At 37.5% G+C, this 20,345-nt stretch overlaps 1 protein-coding gene across 4 annotated transcripts in view; it reads right to left on the bottom strand.

Annotated features, from left to right (window-relative positions):
- Positions 1-20,345, bottom strand: part of LOC117419905 (copine-8) — a 124,066-nt gene that overhangs the window by 55,441 nt on the left and 48,280 nt on the right. For all 4 annotated transcript variants that reach the window (XM_058986071.1, XM_034033268.3, XM_034033267.3 and 1 more), the window contains 3 exons: positions 16,428-16,504; positions 3,731-3,794; positions 450-553 (listed from right to left, as the gene is read on the bottom strand). In XM_058986071.1, coding sequence (XP_058842054.1) covers positions 450-553; positions 3,731-3,794; positions 16,428-16,504 — 245 coding nt within the window. The remainder of the gene's footprint in view (positions 1-449; positions 554-3,730; positions 3,795-16,427; positions 16,505-20,345) is intronic.

The raw sequence follows: 20,345 nt of genomic DNA, 5'->3' as shown, positions 1-20,345 counted from the left end.
AATTTCTATAAACGGGTATAGTTTTAACTGCAAGGTGTGAATTCTGATTAAATAATGACCAGCAGGCAGAGACCTGGAGAAGAGTGATGGGATGAGAGAGAGAGAGAGAGAGAGAGAGAGAGAGAGAGAGAGAGAGAGAGAGAGAGAGAGAGAGAGAGATGTGGACAGAATCATCAATATTAAATACATTTTCTCAGAGCAGTAAAATTTAGGTCAACTTATTCAGTGACATGGGGGTGACACCTGAACATATTGCTCTACACAGAAGTGAATCATTAGTCCTAGCAACCAGCATCCCTCTATATTAGAAAACCCCTCAAGAGTAATGTGATTTCTGTAAGCCGATATGACATGAGGAATTCAATAAAAGGCATCACCCAGGAAAAACAGCTAGCTACCAGCTCTCATCAATATTTCCAGTAATGAAAAAAAATCTACATTGCACTTACGTTCCATCTTCATTGCTTCTGTAGAAGATCAAAAATGGGTCAGATTTCCCGAAGAAGTCCTTCTTATCTAATTTACTGCCGCAAAACTGCATCATCACTACCTCCTAAAAGAAAGGAAAGGCAAAAGATCATGCTAACATGTGATTCTGTTATGGCAAAAGTAATCTACATTTAACTATAGTAGCTCAACCTGTTTGTATCTGGGTTAATAATTACACCTCGAAACTTAGTGTTTGCTTGTTAGAAAATGGCTGAAATAGTTCACTACAGTATTGCCCTTAAATGTGGTTCATTGATTTCCTCACCAATTGAACAGAAAAGTGAGCAGTGGTGCTTGTCCTTGTCCTTTCAGCTGTCTCAGATGTGTTAACACAACCTGATAGCAGAGACACTGCTCTCAAATGAATGTCTCCTTAATCCGTGGGTCATGGTACAATGGTCTAGGTCTGTTATAATTCGAGTGTCACTCACGGAATTATAACAGGCTTTTCAAGTTGTTTGTATCATTATGCTTTATATTGTACCTACCTTTTCCACAAATAATACAGATAGGCTATATCAACCAAGAAGTATTTTTCAGCTATTCAGCTATTTAATCTATTCTTACTGAGGTAATTAAAATGGATATCACCTAAAATAAATATTAGCTTTTTACAAACTCAAGCAGCAAAAAACTGTCAGAAGTCAATTTTGAGGGCTGCAGGCATATTCACAGAGAGCTGAATTATAGATAGGCTTTCAATGTCATTAGTCATCAAAAACATGGGTTTTCAAATTACTAATCATAGTACTTAATAATATACTGTAGCTTCCAATTTTATTCTGCTAAGGTAATTAATGCTACTGTAGGTTGGTTAACGCGTTATGTAGTTATTTATGGTTTGGTGCTTCAAAAAGGTATGTAAATGGAATATTATTTAATGCATTTTATGACTTTGAATTATTAGATGCTGTAGTTTCAACAATTTATAGCCGAGAACAAAAAACAGGCTCTGCATTTTCAAAGTGCTGGATTGATGCATTTTCCTTAAAAGACAAGCATTTGTGAAAGTAGGTTTCAATCCCTAGACAATAGAAAATAAAAGTGCTATGTTTGAATTTCTAAAACTAGCCTCCACAAAATTGTGTATGCTTGACCGGGATATTTGAGTGTTTTGATTAGGATACTGCTTATCAACCAAGACTAACTGTTTGACATGTGCAAGTTGATAGGGCAGCAGTGTGGAGTAGTGGTTAGGGCTCTGGACTCTTGACCGGAGGGTCGGTGGTTCAATCCCAGGATGGGGGACACTGCTGCTGTACCCTTGAGCAAGGTACTTTACCTAGATTGTTCTAGTAAAAACCCAACTGTGTAAATGGGTAATTACATAAAAAATATAAATAATATGATATATTTATAATGTGATATCTTGTAACAATTGTAAGTCGCCCTGGATAAGGGCGTCTGCTAAGAAATTAATAATAATAGTGACAGGTAAGTGAGTTAGCATACTAGAAGCATGAGCAGTTACACATATAGTTAAACTTTCATATTTGATTTTGCCTACATTTAAATGTGGTGATATATGATGTCATTTTTATTATATCTATGATTTAGTCGATGATTCTGTGTTTTCTTCTGCTGCATATTTGTATATTTTTTTCAATAAACAAATAACAACAAGCAATTAATAAAACCAACAATGACAATGAGCAAATATGCACAAAATAAAATATAACACACATTTGATTGAGTTACATAATATTAATTGGCCCACTGTGGGTAATGACTTTCTTAAAACATGTTAGTAGCATACATTACTACATCAAAGGCTGTAAATGAAACAAAAAATCAGTTTTTCAAGATTTGTTAAAAAGTGTGTCTCACTTCAATGAGAGTGAAATGGAGAAGTAGGGGAAATGGGTGGATTTCTTTGAAATGTGCACATCACTTTTTTTCATGATAAAGGCATTTTGATATGATATACGGTCAGAAGGGTCACAAATAACAAGGCTTGTTTTGTGAGGAGATACTGAATGGCATTAAGCTAGTGGTACAGTGCAGCACTTCAAATCGAATGCACTCAGGCAGGTAGGGACACAATTTTCTTCTGACTGCACACACCACTATCATATTGGAACTGAAATCATGAGTGAATATTTAATGATTTTTGTTTTTGTAACATGAAACATGGTTAAAGATTTTCACAGCGCCAGCACCACCATTTTGCCCAGTCATGAAAATCAGGCCCACAGTGTATTGGAGAGTAAATTACTAAATGACCCAAAACCTTATTGGTAAAATCATGCCAATGTGTGCTCTCAAATGTTTATGTTCATAAAAGTATTTATTGTCAGTGAGTGGCTTTTATTCTGTGGTCTGGGGGAACACTTATAACAATCTGCAATTGTGTCTGACAGATGTCTGATGCCAACACACTGTGTTTTTGTGAATAGTTTGTTATAAAAATCTGTCTAAAAATAAGAGCAATCCATAAGGTATTAAGAAGTTCTAAGACTTGTAAGCTTTCATAGAAACAAACTCCTAAACATCCATATCAGATAACATAAAAAACGGAATGTACACAGATTTGCTGTCTGTACTGTCTTTCTATTAAAATGAAACAAGTTCAACTTTTCTGTATTCACAGCGAATAAGGAAATAATGTTTTTTGGAGGGCTATGCTTGGAAGGCAGTGGGCAAAGCCTTTGGTGGTGGTGTCACCTTTTTGATGCTGATATATAAGCTATTGCTGGGAACACTCACACTGGTCGTGTGTAATATGCAAGAAAAAATTATTTCCCCATTCAGCTCGAATAAGGAATAAGGACAGAATTGTTTTTTTATTTCCTTTTTCCCTATTTGGTTTGAATCAGGAATAAGGGAATAGTGAATAAGGAACAAGGATTGAACCAATTATGGTTGTGCTGCTTCCCTAATGACTGACTTGCTTGCAGCCAGTAAGATGCTTTAACCCTGAAGCGACTGCTGGGGTTTAATAACCTAGGAAGTAAAGCAGCAACAGACTTCCTGGAAAGCAAGGCAAGCAAATTGAGAACTTTCTATAGTGTAGTGCCAAATGTAATGTTATAAAATGAAAATAAGTATTTGCTTTAACGTGTGTTTCTTTAAAAAATTGCACATTTCATACCTACAGTAGTGAATGAAACAGCATTAAGGTAAGATGTATATAATTATTTTGTTACCCACAACCACTTTAACACAACAACATATCATAGAGAACAAAGCAATGCATGTCTGCTTTAGTGCTCCTATTGACACATATTCCTGTATAACTTACTCTGCAGTTGTTCAGCTCATCTGCTTTTACAATAATTGTTCCACATTTTTTTCCTGGGATTCCCCTGTTAAAAAAAAAAATAAAGAATTGTATTTATTAACAGAGAAACACAAAAAACAAACAATTTATTTTCCATGTTAAATAAATTAAACAGTAACTATCCCACCGGGACAAACATTGATTTTTCATGTTTTTATATAATTTTAATAGTCATCTGAATATTCAATTATTCCTCAATTATTATTATATGAAACAAAATGGTATAATAGAGCACTGCATTAGAGTAGATACCTGTACATATCAAACCCTTTAGCAAACCCATCTGTACCCCTACCAAATTATCCTTACAAAGCACAGAACTCATCTTCAGTACAGTAGACCGTGTTTAATTTATTTCAGAGATTAAAAACCTCGTCCCAGCACTACAGGTCATTATTATACATGAACTCTTGTTTTGAAGCTTTCATGGTACTAAATACCCATGTGCAGTCAGGCTGGTATTTGGGCTGGTCCTTACTAAACAATAGACTTAATGTAACACTCTCTAATGCTTTGTAAACTCAAGGTTTTGAAGTCTACACACCAGTAGTTCCACAGTTAATCACTTTCCACATGGTCACCTGGGTATTGTCAGTATTACAATGTCATATTTGAGTAAGTGACAGTGGTGCTAGGCAAATGTGCTCCATACCACAATGACAGTGATCAATTGAGACTTCAAATTACAATCAATTTTGAATTCACAAGCAAGTGGTTTCTTCTCCACTGGGAAAATGTTGGGGTGGAATTGGGTAATTAAATCAGAAACATAAATATAATATATGTGTACTGACAAGGCAATCTAAATAAATGCCTCTTCCTTTTATGGCAGACAGAAGATTCTGGGCCAAAATCCAGGGAAATCACAGCAGTAAGTTAATTGTTTCATGCACTAAATACATTTTTGTGCTGATGAAATTTTAATTTTTTCAATGTGGAGATGTGACCTATACCAAACTCAAACACAGGCCGGTGCAAGGCTGTAGATTTTACTTCTACAGTAACTATTATCGTTGACAGTATGTTTAAATGTGTTTGAAGCAGAGTTAGTGTTAAATGTCAATCTCAAAGGTGATAGTAACAGAAAAAGGTGCAGAACCACAAAGCTAGATTGACAACAGGCTGAAATGACTGCGGACAGCTTGTCAGGGCAAAGACTCCCTAGTAAACATCTCTGCACCACCCTTCAATCGGATCAGGAATTCTGCTGCTTTTCTTTTCACAATCAGTGTATTTTGTTTTTGTCATTTTTTTCCCTTGTAGCTGCCTTTTACTGGAGTGTCCAAATTACAGGCGATGCTGTAAAAAACGTTCTAACCTCTAATTAGCACTACTGTTTTGCTTGTAATTTCTCATTTTGAATTTGCAGACATTTCAAATACAATGCTACTGGTTAGAAGTTTCACAATAACGATCGATGGACGTTTATTACGAAACATGTTGCAATATAACGTTCACATGGCAAAATGGTGAAGTCAGTGGCATGGCTATGGTACTGTAGCAACAACAGATACAGAAAATGAAAGCAATTGTGCTTAAAATAAAATACATTTCCAACACTATGTAGAGCAGGGATGGACAACCCTGGTCCTGGAAAGCCACAATCCTACAGGTTTTCTGGGTATCTTTAAACCATCAATGGCTAAAGACCTGAGAAAAAAAAGTTGTCCAATTAAGAAAATCATTTGTTCAATTAAGTAACAGAGAACTCACGAAAACCAGAAGACCCTGCGGCGCTCCAGGAACAGGGTTGGCCACCCCTGATGTACAGTATGCTTTGGAAATTGACATCAGAATTAAAATGATCTGTATTTAAATCAAATATTGTTGATCAAAACGGAATCACAAGCATTTAAGCATTTTGATTTCCAGTCAAACCACATGTCTAAAGTGACCAATCTGAAAAATCTTATGAAGTGGCCATTATAAATAGGGTTGTACTGTATTTGCTGCGGTACTGCACACAACAAAACAGAGGCTCCTAGAGTAATATTTTGATTGTGCTGTTCGTTAAAAATGTGCTTACGAAAATACAGAGCACGGTACTGAATTCCAAAAGGAATGCACCCAGAGAAACAGAAGCAGCCAAATATAGTGTAGTCTTGTGTAGACAGAGATTCCAATATAAATAAATGACCCAGATGAAAGCTGAAAAGTAAGGACCTGGATCTCCATGACAACCCAAACCGTCATGAACAGTACAGATTTTTTTCTGTACAGCTTCAATGGAATAAATATATTAGTTTATAAGGCAGACATTTACCTATGTCTAAAAATTGTATTTCTGAGACCAAGGACATTTGCATTTTTATAATAATGTATTTTCAGGGATACAAAATCCAATTATTTAGAAGAAGAACAAAATAAATGTGGAAACTAGTTGTTTGGTTTTTTTGTAGAAAAGCCCAGGGGCATAAGGCGAATGCACAGCTGGTAAACGTAAAGTAAAATGTGTATGTCACGTTAACAGTTTCTGATACAGAGTTAAAGTTTAAAATCAATGTCATATTTGGTTACTGCTCAAAGTGAAAGGTACTTATATTTTTTTTATATTTTTCAAAGATATTCCATAGAAATTGAAAATATAATGTCTGTATCTAAAATAATTAAACTCAAGTGAGGTGTTGAGGAAGCTACATTCCTTAACAATGAAGAGTGATATTATGCATCTGTTCTTGTCTGTCAACAAGAAGTTATCAAGCTAAAGCATTCCGATCCTGATATAGGATTTCCGTTGAAACACCTAATCAGGCATCATTGATTTGTAATGAGATTTTTGAGTACCTCCAGTAATTAAGTCTTTCAAATGAGACTATCACACATAATTAAGCTAGTCTTACTGAAAAAGTCTGTTACCTAGCTAAATAACAATACATTAGTTTGATTCACTGGTACATTTGTCATGTTCATTATTTCTCATTGGTAGAATTTCCATGCGTGTTTTTTTTTTTAGCTCGAGACATTTGCTCAAGTAAAATATCTTGTGCAAAATGCTTTTTTGGGTTTCCATTCGCTCAGTTTATTTTACTCTAGAAAACCCAGCTTTTCACCCGACGTCATGCAAATGAAGGGGAAAGGTGTGGGTAGATATGTCAATTAGCTGTATGTAAAGTTTTCGCAGAGGGCTCGGATAAATGTTGTTTCCATGTGCACTGAGAACTGGTACACGAGGTAATGTAAGCTGATGTAATAAAGCTGCGATTTCTAAATACCTTGTGCGTGGTTGTTTAATAATATGTTTTACTGCTCTTGCTCAAATTGTTTTTCAAATTTCATTGGTGGGGTGGCAAGTCCTTAGTAGTGAATACTGCTTCAACTAATTTATCTTACGACTGATGAATTAAATGATATAGAATGAAACTGATCAACACAGGTACTGCAGAGCACCATGGCTGAAAACCGACGAAGATGTAGGATTCTAAAGCTCTGTGCCAGACACCTTCCACGTATGCTGCCAAGGCTGTCTGGATTATTATTATTATTATTTTGTTTATTTAGCAGACGCCTTTATCCAAGGCGACTTACAGAGAATAGGGTGTGTGAACTATGTATCAGCTGCAGAGTCACTTACAATTACGTCTCACCCGAAAAACAGAGCACAAGGAGGTTAAGTGACTTGCTCTGGGTCACACAATGAGTCAGTGGCTGAGGTGGGATTTGAACCGGGGACCTTCTGGTTACAAGCCCTTTTCTTTAACCACTGGAGCACACAGCATCCTGAAGGCACTTCACTTAACATTCCATCGACATGGATCTTTTATATACCCTTGCAGTTAAAATAACATCAGGTGAAAATGTATTTTAAACATAGAGTATTTCAATACTTAGTGTTTCATTGCCTAATTAAACATAATTATATATTTTTATATAACTGGTAAAAACAACAGACAATTTTAATGATGTTTAAATGGTTATGGTAACTACTGTAGTGTAATCTTATCTCCAACTATAAGACGAACCGTCTTGGAACCCACAGTACCCTATCCCTCTCTTTAGTCATTCTTTTCAGCCCCAAACCTGATTCTCACAAGTAATCCTCCCAAACGTGCATGTGCATCGCCACTTCACGTGTAAATAGCTCTGCATGGAAACTGGCCCACTGATGATCCCAATGAATGTTATTCCTGAAATACATCTTCAGGAACTAACCTTTAAGGCAAGGGTGCACAGTGACAGCCATCCTAGTCTACATATTTATTCCAGTTGCACGCTTACAGTAATTACCTAAATGAACTGATCAACCCACTCTTAGTGAGATAACCATATAATTCCTGATAAATTCACCTATAAATCCTTTTGTGTAATGACGCTTGAAAACTGGAGTACTGCATCTTGCTTAAGGTAATACTATATTAATAACAACCTTCAATAAATTAATATGAAATACTACCGCATACTATATTTCAACGTGCATTTGCCATTTTAAGATGGCTACCTCAGAATGCTCACATTCTGTCATGCATGTCTGAAAGGATAGTAATGATTATTCTGTAAGCATAAAATATCAAGTTCCTGGTTAGGCTTCTGCAGAAATGTTAATAAAATAAGACATTTCCAGATATGAGTCTGTGGTTCTGCCTATTTGTCACTGTCATTTACAATACATGGAAAATGCTTAAAACACGTTGCTAAAATCCAAAGGAAACCAATGAACTTATGAGCTGCTAAGCCTAATTAATGTTCTGTTTATTATTTTATTTTACCTGTTTTAATACTTTATATATATATATATATATATATATATATATATATATATATATATATATATATATACACACTGCTGTGCAAAAGTCTTAGACATGTTGCATTTTTCTAGTCTGACACATTATGAGTAGGGTGTCTGATTTTCGGGTGAAATTGGGTAAAACCCGAAAATCAGACGCCCTAATTATGAGCATCAACAATTTACTCAAAGCCTCCACTAGTGTTTTCTACTATTATAATAACCTTGACTTACATAAAGAAGGAAAAACATTGAGTGAAATAGCTCGCATCACTTGATTTTCAAGGTGTGGTATCCAAAACATAATCAACAAGTACAGAGAAACATCATCTGTAATTGACAAACCCAGGACTGGAAGACCCAAAAAGCTGTCTAACAAGGATGAGCAATACTTGAAGATAATATCCTTAAGGAATAGAAAGAAGACAAGCGTTGAATTGACAACGGAACTGGCACTGCACTGTAAATGTGTATCATGTTGCCATTTACTTCCCACCTCAGCATAATTATGTGTGCCATTTGAAATGCTGACAGTATCAAAAACTGTAACTTCAAGATAAAGCTAAAACAATGATAAACCTTTCTTTTTAAAGCCAGCATAACAATTAGCCAAAGGGACGCTGTATAACTTTCTGTCGCTTTGCACTTTCTGTGTTTTCTTCCTTTGTTTTTCTTTTGCAAGTAAGAAATGTATCCATTTCAAACACCAAAAACATATTCAACCAGACGCTATTGCTGTTACTAAAATGCAGCCGCAGTAATAAATAAAACAAAAACCGTCAAAGTATACTGTAAGTATTGTGATTACTATTTATGTTTACCGGAGCATTTATACTTCTAAAAAATGTAGAAACCACTGATACGACAAGTTGAAAACAGCAAAGAGTGCTCTCCATAGGCACAATCGCCAGACGTCTGCTTCACCTATATATCAAGAGTGGAAATCCACGCAATCAAAATCGCACATGCATACAGGTGGAAAAGGTGGACGTGATATATTCAGTGTGTTTTTTTTCATCTGCGGTTCACTTTGAGCTGCTAAACAATTATACACAGCAGTTTAGAGAATGTATAATGTTGCTAAAAAAATAAATTCAAGATCATTATTTTCTTTTACTTTCATTGTATTTGATTTCATTGTCGTCCTGCGTACCCACTATGACCTTTAGAAGTACCCCCAGGGGTACGCGTATCCCCAGTTGAAAACCCCTGCTGTATTTTGTAATACAATCATCTTCGTACACGTTACAGGAAGGGAGATTCAACATGTTCTACTCTTTTGCTAATGCAATGGTGTGTTTGGGGAATGATGGAATAGTCAACAAATCACATAACCACTTCACCTGTTGACTATGATTACTGGTAATGATCCTAGTCTCCTTCACTAAGAATTTATTGTAGAATGACAGTTAATGATAGTACCAGCTATTTATAGGTCCCTGTGTCAATTCCCACACTTCATTCAAGCATAACAGAGAAAACACTTAACATCTCTTAACATGTTTAAATTGCTCAATTATTTTCAATGGTACCACAATGTGTTGAACACTCGTTTACGACAGTGTTTTAGATGCAACAGGGGAGAGGCTGAAGAATTATGAATTCCGTTTTAAAAAAAGACAATATAGACTACAGTACTGACAGTGCAAGTGGCTGAATCTCCATGGAGTCTGCTGTACTTATATACTGTATGATTTAACACAAAGGGAATAAATAAATGGAATTAGGAATTAGGTCTACAAGCAGTTATTGTCACAATAATCTTCTCTTTCTTAGTATTACTGTAATATAACTGCTATAATGTAATATAACTGCTATAATGTAATATAACTGCTATAATGTAATATAACTGCTATAATGTAATATAACTGCTGTATATTATCCATTTTTAGTTTTGCATGATATAAGCAGAAATACTAGGAATTGCTTTATATCTTATGGAATTGTTAATTGTTGGATTAATATTGTATTTGAACATGATTTATCACCCCCATTTGAGGGGTTTCCTGGGAGCTTTGCCTTAATGTTCACTCACACACAAAGCTCCAAGAAAATGCACAATTGTATTGTTCCAATAGCTATTTTTTAATTAAATGTAATTCTTTTTGTATAGTTTATTAATTAATTGTCACAATAGATGTCTCAAAGGCTTGTTTGAAGACCATTAAAACAGAGTCTATGACAAATTGTTTCTTGCCTCTGTCAAATAATGACATTATATATATATATATATATATATATATATATATATATATATATATATATATATATAACGAAGTCTAAAGGTTAACAAAATGAGTAATCCCTTTAGCAATTATTTTGGGGGTGGGAAGAGAATATCCTACCATACCCTGTTTTAGGAATGAAATGCATGCTGCTAAATCAGGAGCAGGTAGGTGTGGATACAGTCATCCTTTCAAGTGCATAATGGAACTACCATTCTATTTCAGCAATATTAATATATAAAATATTTTTATATGTTTTGCAATACCTCCATTTTTCAAAGATACTGATACTGCTTTTAGGAACCCTTCAATTTTGAGTGGTTGCTCTTCAAAATCAATGCAACAAATATCCTCCCTTTTATTTCACACCACACGTTTGCATATTTATCTCTGTACTTAATCTTATTATTTAAAGTGCTAAATATTTCTGCTTTTTACTTACAGATTTGCAGATCTTCTATTGCATGTTTTTTGGGGGCTGAATCTATATAGCAAGGAACCAGATAAAATAAAATCAGCTATAATCCTCTCCAAACCTTTTGTAGAATGTATGAAAGAAATACATTTAGCAATTGAGGTGTCAAGGGAAAAAAACATTAGCAAACCATGGCGGCGTTTACATGCACAAGTCATGACAGTTTTCCTCACGACGTGTTTGCCATACTTATCCAGAAGTGCGTTGCTATGCAATTCTGATTTAGGAAAAGAAAATCATCCTTACCAATGCAGATTACTCAATTCATAGTCATTTAGGGGAGGGGATATATGAATGTCCGTGTCTGCTTACTAAGTAGGAAAAGAAAAACTCTGAATATCGTGAGGAGAGCTTCATGCGTTGCCATTAAGATAAAAACATTTAACAAGAGAAATTAATTCACGGATTGTCGAGCATATTCTGAATTATGCCGTGCATTAGCTACTTGTTTGTCTGGTTACCTTGCTTGCTTGCTTGCTGGACAGGGCTAACTTTTATGATTACAGACAAGAGTAACTACTGTACCAACATCGCATTTAAAAAAACTAAAAAAACGCTTTCTTATAGTTATTTTCACATATACGTTTTTATTTTAGATTTGTTTTTCCATTTTTTGAATTTGTTTCTCCTCATTAGTAGTTTTAAAAAGGTGTGCGAAAAAGGATGGAGAATATTTATTATTATTATTATTATTATTATTATTATTATTATTATTATTATTATTATAAATCGGTATTTATTTTAATGTTTTATGTGGGTGTGTATAAGCCAGGAAATGGATGGAGACAATCAGATCTAGCATCTGGTTCAGTCACTGAAGAGAAGGAGGGCCCTAACTGAGGATGCCGTTCTCATTTACAAACCGCCTGTACCAACTTCGTGCTCTCCACGTGCTGGAACTGACGAGCTCTAAAAAGAATTGCTACCGTAAACATAGAAAAGAGCAGAAGACCTGGATTGTTTGCATGGCGCCAGAATGCAACATGAAGCCGCTTTGCTTAGTTAAAAATCGGAACTGTTTTCATATTTGGCACTCCCCTGAAGATGATTATTTTCATTAAAACTAAAAAAAGTAGGTCTCCATACGTGAACAGGGTGTTTGTTGTTCAGTTTCATCATTTTGCATGTTGCCTCATTGTTCATTCACTGTTCTTAAAGCATGTTGTCTTGTTTTCTAATTGCATGTTGCCTAACAGTTTACAGTTTTCTTACTGCATGTATTTTTCTTTTTCATCTTTCTGTAATGCCAATTTACTGTAAGTAGTTTACTGATCATTATCTTGTATAAAGTGTTAAATTAATTAAAATGTTTTAGCCTGATTTTTATTTATTCTAGTTTTGAAAATAAATAAATACAGCACAATATGGAAGGTTTTTTTTTTTGTCTCCCTCCCTCCCAACTAAAATTCTTAATATCAAAGTTTTATTTGTAATATGCTTTTTTTTCTTCAAATAAAAAACAAACAACAAAAAGTTTTACTTGTGTGTTTCTTTATTTTTGTACTGAAATATAACTGTCTCAAACAATAATTTTTTCAGTCTCACTTTTTGGCAAGTCTTAGCCCTGATCTGCCTTTTCGGAGGTTGATTTTTGTAAAATACTATGCATTGTAAAACCTTAGCTAGCTCTGCAACTGTACAAGACATTTCAATTCTGATTTCAGATTTGAAATCCTTGGCAAATCAAGCGGATACCTGCAGGGCTGGCCTTTGTCTTCCAGAGGCCGGTATCTCGCAGAAATCCCCTCTCGAGTTCCTGTGTGTATATAAAGAGGAAATTGCCTTGGTTTTGGGATCTGAGGACGCCCACTGAACCTTCAGTTCTCTTGAGTTGTGTGGGGAACTGCTGCGATGAGATGTGTTTATTTAAAACGCAATGTTTTTGTTTGTTTTGTTTGGCAGCATAGATGGGTTTATAGCCCCATCCCTCTAATCTCGTGCAGAATGCGACCATCTCCAAATGGATTCATTAAGTGTTCATTTGGAAATGGTTACGCAGATAAAAACCTGCAGCATTTGCTGATCGGGATGGGTTGTTGAAAGGAGAATGACAGAGAGAGCGGAGGAGAAAGCGAAAATTAGAAACAAAACAAAAGTAAAAAGAAGTAAACAAAAAACAAAACTGGAAAAACCATTGTGGTATTTGTTTGGGTAGAGGTAGTTATTTGTTTAAACCTTTATTTTGCTTGGTGAGTTGTATTTGTTTGAAAGTCCTTTTTGTTTCAATTAATTATCATTATTATTATTATTTATTTCTTAGCAGATGCCCTTATCCAGGGCGACTTACGGTCGTAAACAAAAATACAGTCTGAGGTGAAAGGGGGGGTTCTCAAACTGACACTTTTGAAGGCTTAACTGACCGGGTATGAAAACTACTAAGTGACATCATCTTACCTTTTGTTTTCTTTAAAAATGCTTAGTATTCTTGCTGCACATCTGACATTACTATTATAATTTTAATTTCACCATATTAAAAAAAAAAAAAAGAATAGTCGTGTCACCATTATGGCAGTAAAGCTGTTTCTTAAATGTGAATATTATTTTGCAAATGACAGGGAGGTGTCAAAATATTGCATGCATGTTTTATGAGTGTGAAAATTGCTGTCAGATTTCGATTAGCTGTTCTATTGATGTGTAACCCTGGATCACAACCATTTATTCAGATTATTTCCCAAAATTACCGGTAAGAATAAATTCCTGTCAAACCAGAGCAATAGTACATATTTTATATTACAATTGTGATTCAATTATAGCTACTGTACTGTACAAATACAGGACCGTGCTTGAGGAGGTAAATTATAACAACAAAAACAACATTTCAATTATCACAGTTACACAAAATCACTTTACAAATATTTGTTTTGTTCACAGTAAATGTGTTCAACCTATACACCTTGATTAATGCACACTAAGAATATGCATAAATTAGAAATCTTCAAAATAAAATGCATAATGAATGAGCAAGTGACTGGATGCTCAAAGCTAATTTAACATGCGCATGCTATTTTCAGAGAAGATGCTCTAGCAAGCTGCTGCCAATATTGCCAATATTACGGTTGCTACTTTTGAGCCTTTCCCAGCAAGTAATTTTTTACTGCAAAGAAGTGATTTTCCAATGCACCTGTCTGTCTTAATTTTTCACACAGTTTCCCTCTATGTTTCTTGCATCCCCTAACAATTATTTACCCCTGGTAATGAGTAACATGTTCATATGTAAAGCTTTCCATACTGTTAGTGTAATTCAGTAGTTTATTATTATTTCTTATTATTTATTTCTTAGCAGACGCCCTTATCCAGGGCGACATAAAATTTAAAGCAAATACATTTCAAGTATCACAGTACAAGTAATAATACAATTAAGAGCAGTTTATACTAAATTATGCACTTACAATACAGTCAGTACCTTGCTGTTTTTAGAACATTCTTTAGAACACTGTCCTAGTCTAGTCTCGAACATCCAGCTCCTGTCATGAAAATGTGATTTGTTTTGGTAAAACATATGTCTAACACAACACTTTCTATCTGATCACAAGAGCGTCAAATTTATTTATTTATTTATTTTTAAATTTGGAATCGACAATTATTTTTCTTATTTTCTCCCCAATTTGGTATGCCCAATTATTGTATATTTCAACCCGGCTCACCGCTGCCACGCTGGCGTTGACTCGGGAGGGACAAAGACGTACACATGTGTCCTCCAAAACGGTGCTGTCTGCCATCCGCTTCTTTTCACTCTGCAGGCCCACCATGCAGTCACCTCAGAGCTGCAGGCGCCCGGCCAGGCTACAGGGGTCGCTGGTGTGCGGTGAGCCAAGGACACCCTGGTCGACCTAAGCCCCCCCCCTCCCCTCCCCTCCCCCGGGTGGCGCTCGGCCAATTGTGCGCCGCCCCCTGCGAACTCCCATCCACGGTCGGCAGTGGAATAGCCTGGACTCGAACCGGCGACCTCCAGGCTATAGGGCAGCAGTGTGGAGTAGTGGTTAGGGCACTGGACTCTTGACTGGAGGGTCGGGGGTTCAGTCCCAGATGGAGGACACTGCTGCTGTACCCTTGAGCAAGGTACTTTACCTAGATTGCTCCAGTAAAAACCCAACTGTATAGTGGGTAATTGTATGTAAAAAAATGTGATATCTGTATAATGTGAAATAATGTATAATGTGATGTCTAGTAACAACTGTAAGTCACCCTGGATAAGGGCTTCTGCTAATAAATAAATAATAATAATAATAATAATAATAATAATAATAATAATAATAATAATAATAATATAGGGTGCATCCTGCACTCCACGCCGGAGTGACTTTACCGATGCCCCACTCGGGAGCCCGTCAAAGTTTAGTATAACTTCAAAGTCTCATAAAGCACAACAAGAAACTAAAAAGTCAATTTGATCAACCTAAACCCTGCCGGGATGAGCCACGGTTGGACATATCATGTGAAACATTATTTATTTAGTCCTTACAAAACTATACTACTATTTTTTTGAACGGGAAATCTTTACAGGTGTCTGGTGTATAGTATAGGCCTATAAGTTTTAAATGCCTATTTCCTTTCCTGAAAACAACATCTCAATAAGGTCTTTCCTGTTAAACATTTTTAATAAATAAATATCTCATTATAAATATCAAAATGTCACACCAGCATTTTACTAAATTTGAACACAAGAGGGTGGCATTGGTTACAGTAGGTTATTCTAAAAGAGATATTAAATCAACCAGCTGTTCTAAGGCTAGCTGTTAGCCTAAAGTTTTGCCTGGTATTTTTAACAGTTTATTGTTTTTGTGTTAATGCAAGTGACAGACAATTCTCCACGAATGTTCATGAAGTACCTGTTTACTGTCAACGCTTGTTACTTCCGCTCATCCTCACAAGTGTAAATAAACACGGTACTCTTTTTACACCATATACAGTAAATGTATATCATGGGCAATAAGTATTGATAACAACAATACTTGGTATCATTTAAACTATACAGTTTCACGGTTGGCAGTTGGACCTTGTTGGATGCTCTGAGGAGGTGATGCAATAGGCTATGTCACCACAGAGAGAACCATGCTGAACTCACTTCACTCAACTCAGAACGGCCTCCAACACACCACAGTTGAATTGTATGGACCTAAACTGTCTTTCAGCAGTCAGATTAAGTGCCAAAATGTTATATATATATATATATATATATATATATATAGTTTCACAAAAAAACCAAAAGCAATCATTCAACATTCAACTACTTACACCAAAGGCTTCTCTAGTCGGCTGCCTTGTGATCCAACCACCTCCCCCAGGGTGCAGAACCCTTGGCCCAGGAAATCCTGAAATGGCAGGAAAACAAGTTAACCGTATTCCTTTCAGTCTGACCCATGGAGACAACATACTGTATGATCATCAAATATTATATTTTAAATTACCTCAAGAAGCCCTATTTATAAATCGACTTGTGGGTCCCTACATTCTCTTAAACCTTTCACATTTATTTTAATGTGGTATTGGAAATCAGTCAGATTTAATATATACAAAACATGGCTCTGGTCTTATTATTTCCCATTGATAACATTTAGGTCACCAGATATCATTTACAGTAACTGTGATTACTAATTGATTCTCTAGTACAGCTTTGTTAGTCTTTCTGTATCATTTACTTTTCCGCTATATTGAGTGCTTATTAAATTAGTGTTGAACAGGTGAAGGATAATATAATTTGTATTGTCACAGATTAAGAACAGCAGGGACATCTGCAGTGCTGGTTTTCTCAAATTAAACTGCACATGCACCCACACTGTTTGCTCCACAGCTATTAAACATTGTATTTCGGGCAAACTGTTTCAAACTGTATAATTTGACGGAAACTGATTATTTGACATTGTGTACTACTGACTGATAAAAAATGAGGTAGGAACACAGAACACTAGTAAACATACTGGATCTGGAACTACGGCTCACAGGTGAAAGAAAAATGTAAACACACCAAGCCTTAAATCTAATTTAACAACCGATCTTCCAAATCTGTGATACATCATCTACAAGGGAACCTGCTATTCTTTACCAAAGCCTGTGTTGTATTAAAGTGATGACCCATTGGTGGATAGACAGGTAAAGACAAAGAATGCATTCAATGGAGCTTGTTTTAGCTAAAGAGGGTGGAAAACTAATCAGAGGCACAAAGTGCACTCACAGCTCCCACAGATCATTGGGTTATTTTTAAAACCTGTGGTCCTGACCACAAGCTTTTTTTAATGTCTTTAAGGTGAATTATGGTAAGGATCTGTACAGTATTTGTGTGTGAGTGACTGTGGCAAAGTGGTAATGACGTGCAGGTGAGTGCAGTGCAGAAGAATCACACAGACAAACGTTGGTACAGGTGCAAGGGTGTTTATTTAAATTAATAAATGTCCAGAGCCTCAAGGCAAAACCTGTAACTAATAATAATGCTGGAAGTGATACAGCGGCGTGTATCACTTCTCGTTATAATCCTACGGGTTTGACCCGCAACCCCAAAGTCCCGTTCCGACACCCACACTAAACACAAACACAAAGACAGTGCGTGATTTAAGTGCTAAAAGGTGCAAAACAAAAGACAGTTCCAGTAGTGAAAAGGTGAGTGGTGAAGTCCGGGTTTGTCGCTGGCCTGCGGCTGCAGCTCCGGATCGTGCTCAGTAATCTTTAGTGAGACAACAACACACAAGACACACAGTGTTAGAACACAGACACAAAACACTCACGGTCGATCTCACAAACGGGCTCCTTCTTGGTCATATAATTTAACCATATGCAAAGGAACAGATCACTCAAGCCATGCCCCCTATTTATACCCTTGCCCATGACCCCGAGGTTAACGAGCGCATCCGCTCCTCCAGTCCTCGGATGCCACGCCGCTTACCGTCTGGGTCACTGAGCTCGGGTGCCATAGCTCCGCCCCCTTCCGAACTGACCGACTTCCATCTACCCTACGGAATAAATTGTCGTGCCATTTCATTAAGGGTACTCTGTTCCTCGTACACCGTGCTCTCACAGGTCGAAAGGGAGATCTAACACTAAGACTCATTCGATCTCTGTCACATATCCCACCGCTCAGAGTGGAGCCGAAGGAACACTCGGCTAAACCTACCTTTCCCATTACTCCCCCCTCCCGGGAAAAATAATCCGCATTTTGGTGGTCTTTCCCTGCACGGTGTACCATATGGTACATGAAGGGCTGCAATGCCAGATACCACCGAGTTATCCGGGCATTGCTGTCCTTCATTGTGCTTAACCACTTGAGTGGGGCGTGGTCAGTGACAAGATCAAATGAGTGTCCCAGCAGGTAATATCTTAAAGAGTGAGTAGCCCATTTAATGGCCAAACACTCTTTTTCGACGACGGAGTAGTTGCGCTCCCGAGGGAGCATTTTTTTACTTATGTACAGAACAGGGTGTTCTACTCCGCCTACCATTTGAGACAGGACTGCACCCAAGCCGACATCCGAAGCATCGGTGTGGAGGATGAATCTCTTAGTGAAGTCTGGCGTGATGAGAGCAGGGGCCTGGCAAAGTCTCTGCTTAACAGTATTAAACGCCCCCTGACATTCTTCTGACCATTTAATTGAATTTGGTGCGCTCTTTTTGGTGAGGTCAACTAAGGGATTAACCACTGTGGCATACTCGGGGATAAAGCGGCGGTAATAACCGGCTAACCCCAGTAGCGACCGCACTTGAGCCTTGGTTTTGGGGATTGCCGCGTCTACCAAGGCCTGGACCTTGGAGACAACGGGTTTCACCCTGCCATTCCCCATTACAAACCCCAAATATTGCGTTTCTTTTTTGGCAAACGCACATTTTCGCAAGTTAGCTGTCAGCCGGGCTGCCCTTAGAGACTGAAGGACGGCTGTGATCCTAGCCAAATGCTCTCGCCAGGTGGAGCTGTAAATGACCACATCATCAATATACGCTGCCGCATATTCACGATGTGGGTGTAAAACCTGGTCCATCAGTCTCTGGAAGGCAGCAGGCGCACCATGTAACCCAAACGGCATGGTTGTAAAATGAAACAGCCCCTCTGGTGTTGAAAATGCGGTTTTCTCTCTAGAACTACGAGTTAACGGGATCTGCCAATATCCCTTCGTCAGATCCAGAGTGGAGATGAACCTCGCCGTCCCCAGTCTATCTAGGAGTTCGTCGACCCGAGGCATGGGATACGCATCAAACTTGGCAATAGCGTTTACCTTGCGGAAATCAACGCAGAAGCGGTTGGTGCCGTCCTTTTTGGCCACTATCACAATTGGACTGCACCACTCGCTCCTGGAAGGCTCAATCACCCCAAGTTCGAGCATGTCCCATACCTCTTTGCGAACGCCACTCCGTCGACTTTCCGGGATCCGGTAAGGTCTCTCTCGCACTGTGACACCTGGGGGAGAGATAATGTCATATTCAGCGAGGTTAGTTCTACCGGGCGTGTTAGAAAAAACATCGCTAAATTCCTCAATTAACCTACGTAGTTCACGTTGCTGATCAGGAAGTAACTGTTCCCCCATCGAAATGTTCTTTGTGCTAGAGGGTTCTAGCTCGGGCCCTAAATCATCCTCTATATTGCCTGGGGCTATAAATAACACCTCTCTTGCCTGCCAGGGCTTTAATAAATTTATATGATAAATTTCTTTTTTGTTACGGCGATCGGGCTGTTTAATTTCGTAATTCACCTTTCCTATAGCCCGAATCACCTCATATGGCCCTTGCCATTTAGCACATAGTTTGGATTCCGCTGAGGGAAGTAGCAGCATTACTTTGTCTCCAGGTCGAAAAGTTCGGATTAATGCATTTTGATTGTAATGCTGCTGTTGTCGATGCTGAGCCGATCTGAGATTGTCTTGGGCCAAACGACCGACCAAATCTAGGCGATCTCTCAGTAGGAGCACATGCTGCACTACATTTTTGGACGAGCCTTTGTGCTCCTCCCACCCCTCTCTCAACAGATCGAGAATGCCGCGAGGCTGTCGGCCGTACAAGAGCTCGAAGGGGGAGAACCCTGTCGAACTCTGCGGCACCTCTCTCACCGCAAAAAGGAGGTAGGGAAGAAGCGATGCCCAATGTTTTTGCTCCTGATTCACAAATCGTCTCAGCATCGCCTTTAGAGTCTGATTAAAACGTTCCACCAAACCGTCCGTCTGTGGATGGTAAACCG

Source organism: Acipenser ruthenus, chromosome 14 (genome assembly GCF_902713425.1).
Source record: "Acipenser ruthenus chromosome 14, fAciRut3.2 maternal haplotype, whole genome shotgun sequence".
In the NCBI taxonomy this organism is placed as follows: Eukaryota; Metazoa; Chordata; class Actinopteri; order Acipenseriformes; family Acipenseridae; genus Acipenser; species Acipenser ruthenus.
Note: the sequence above shows the minus strand (reverse complement) of the source record. Positions and strands in the feature narration are given on the sequence as shown.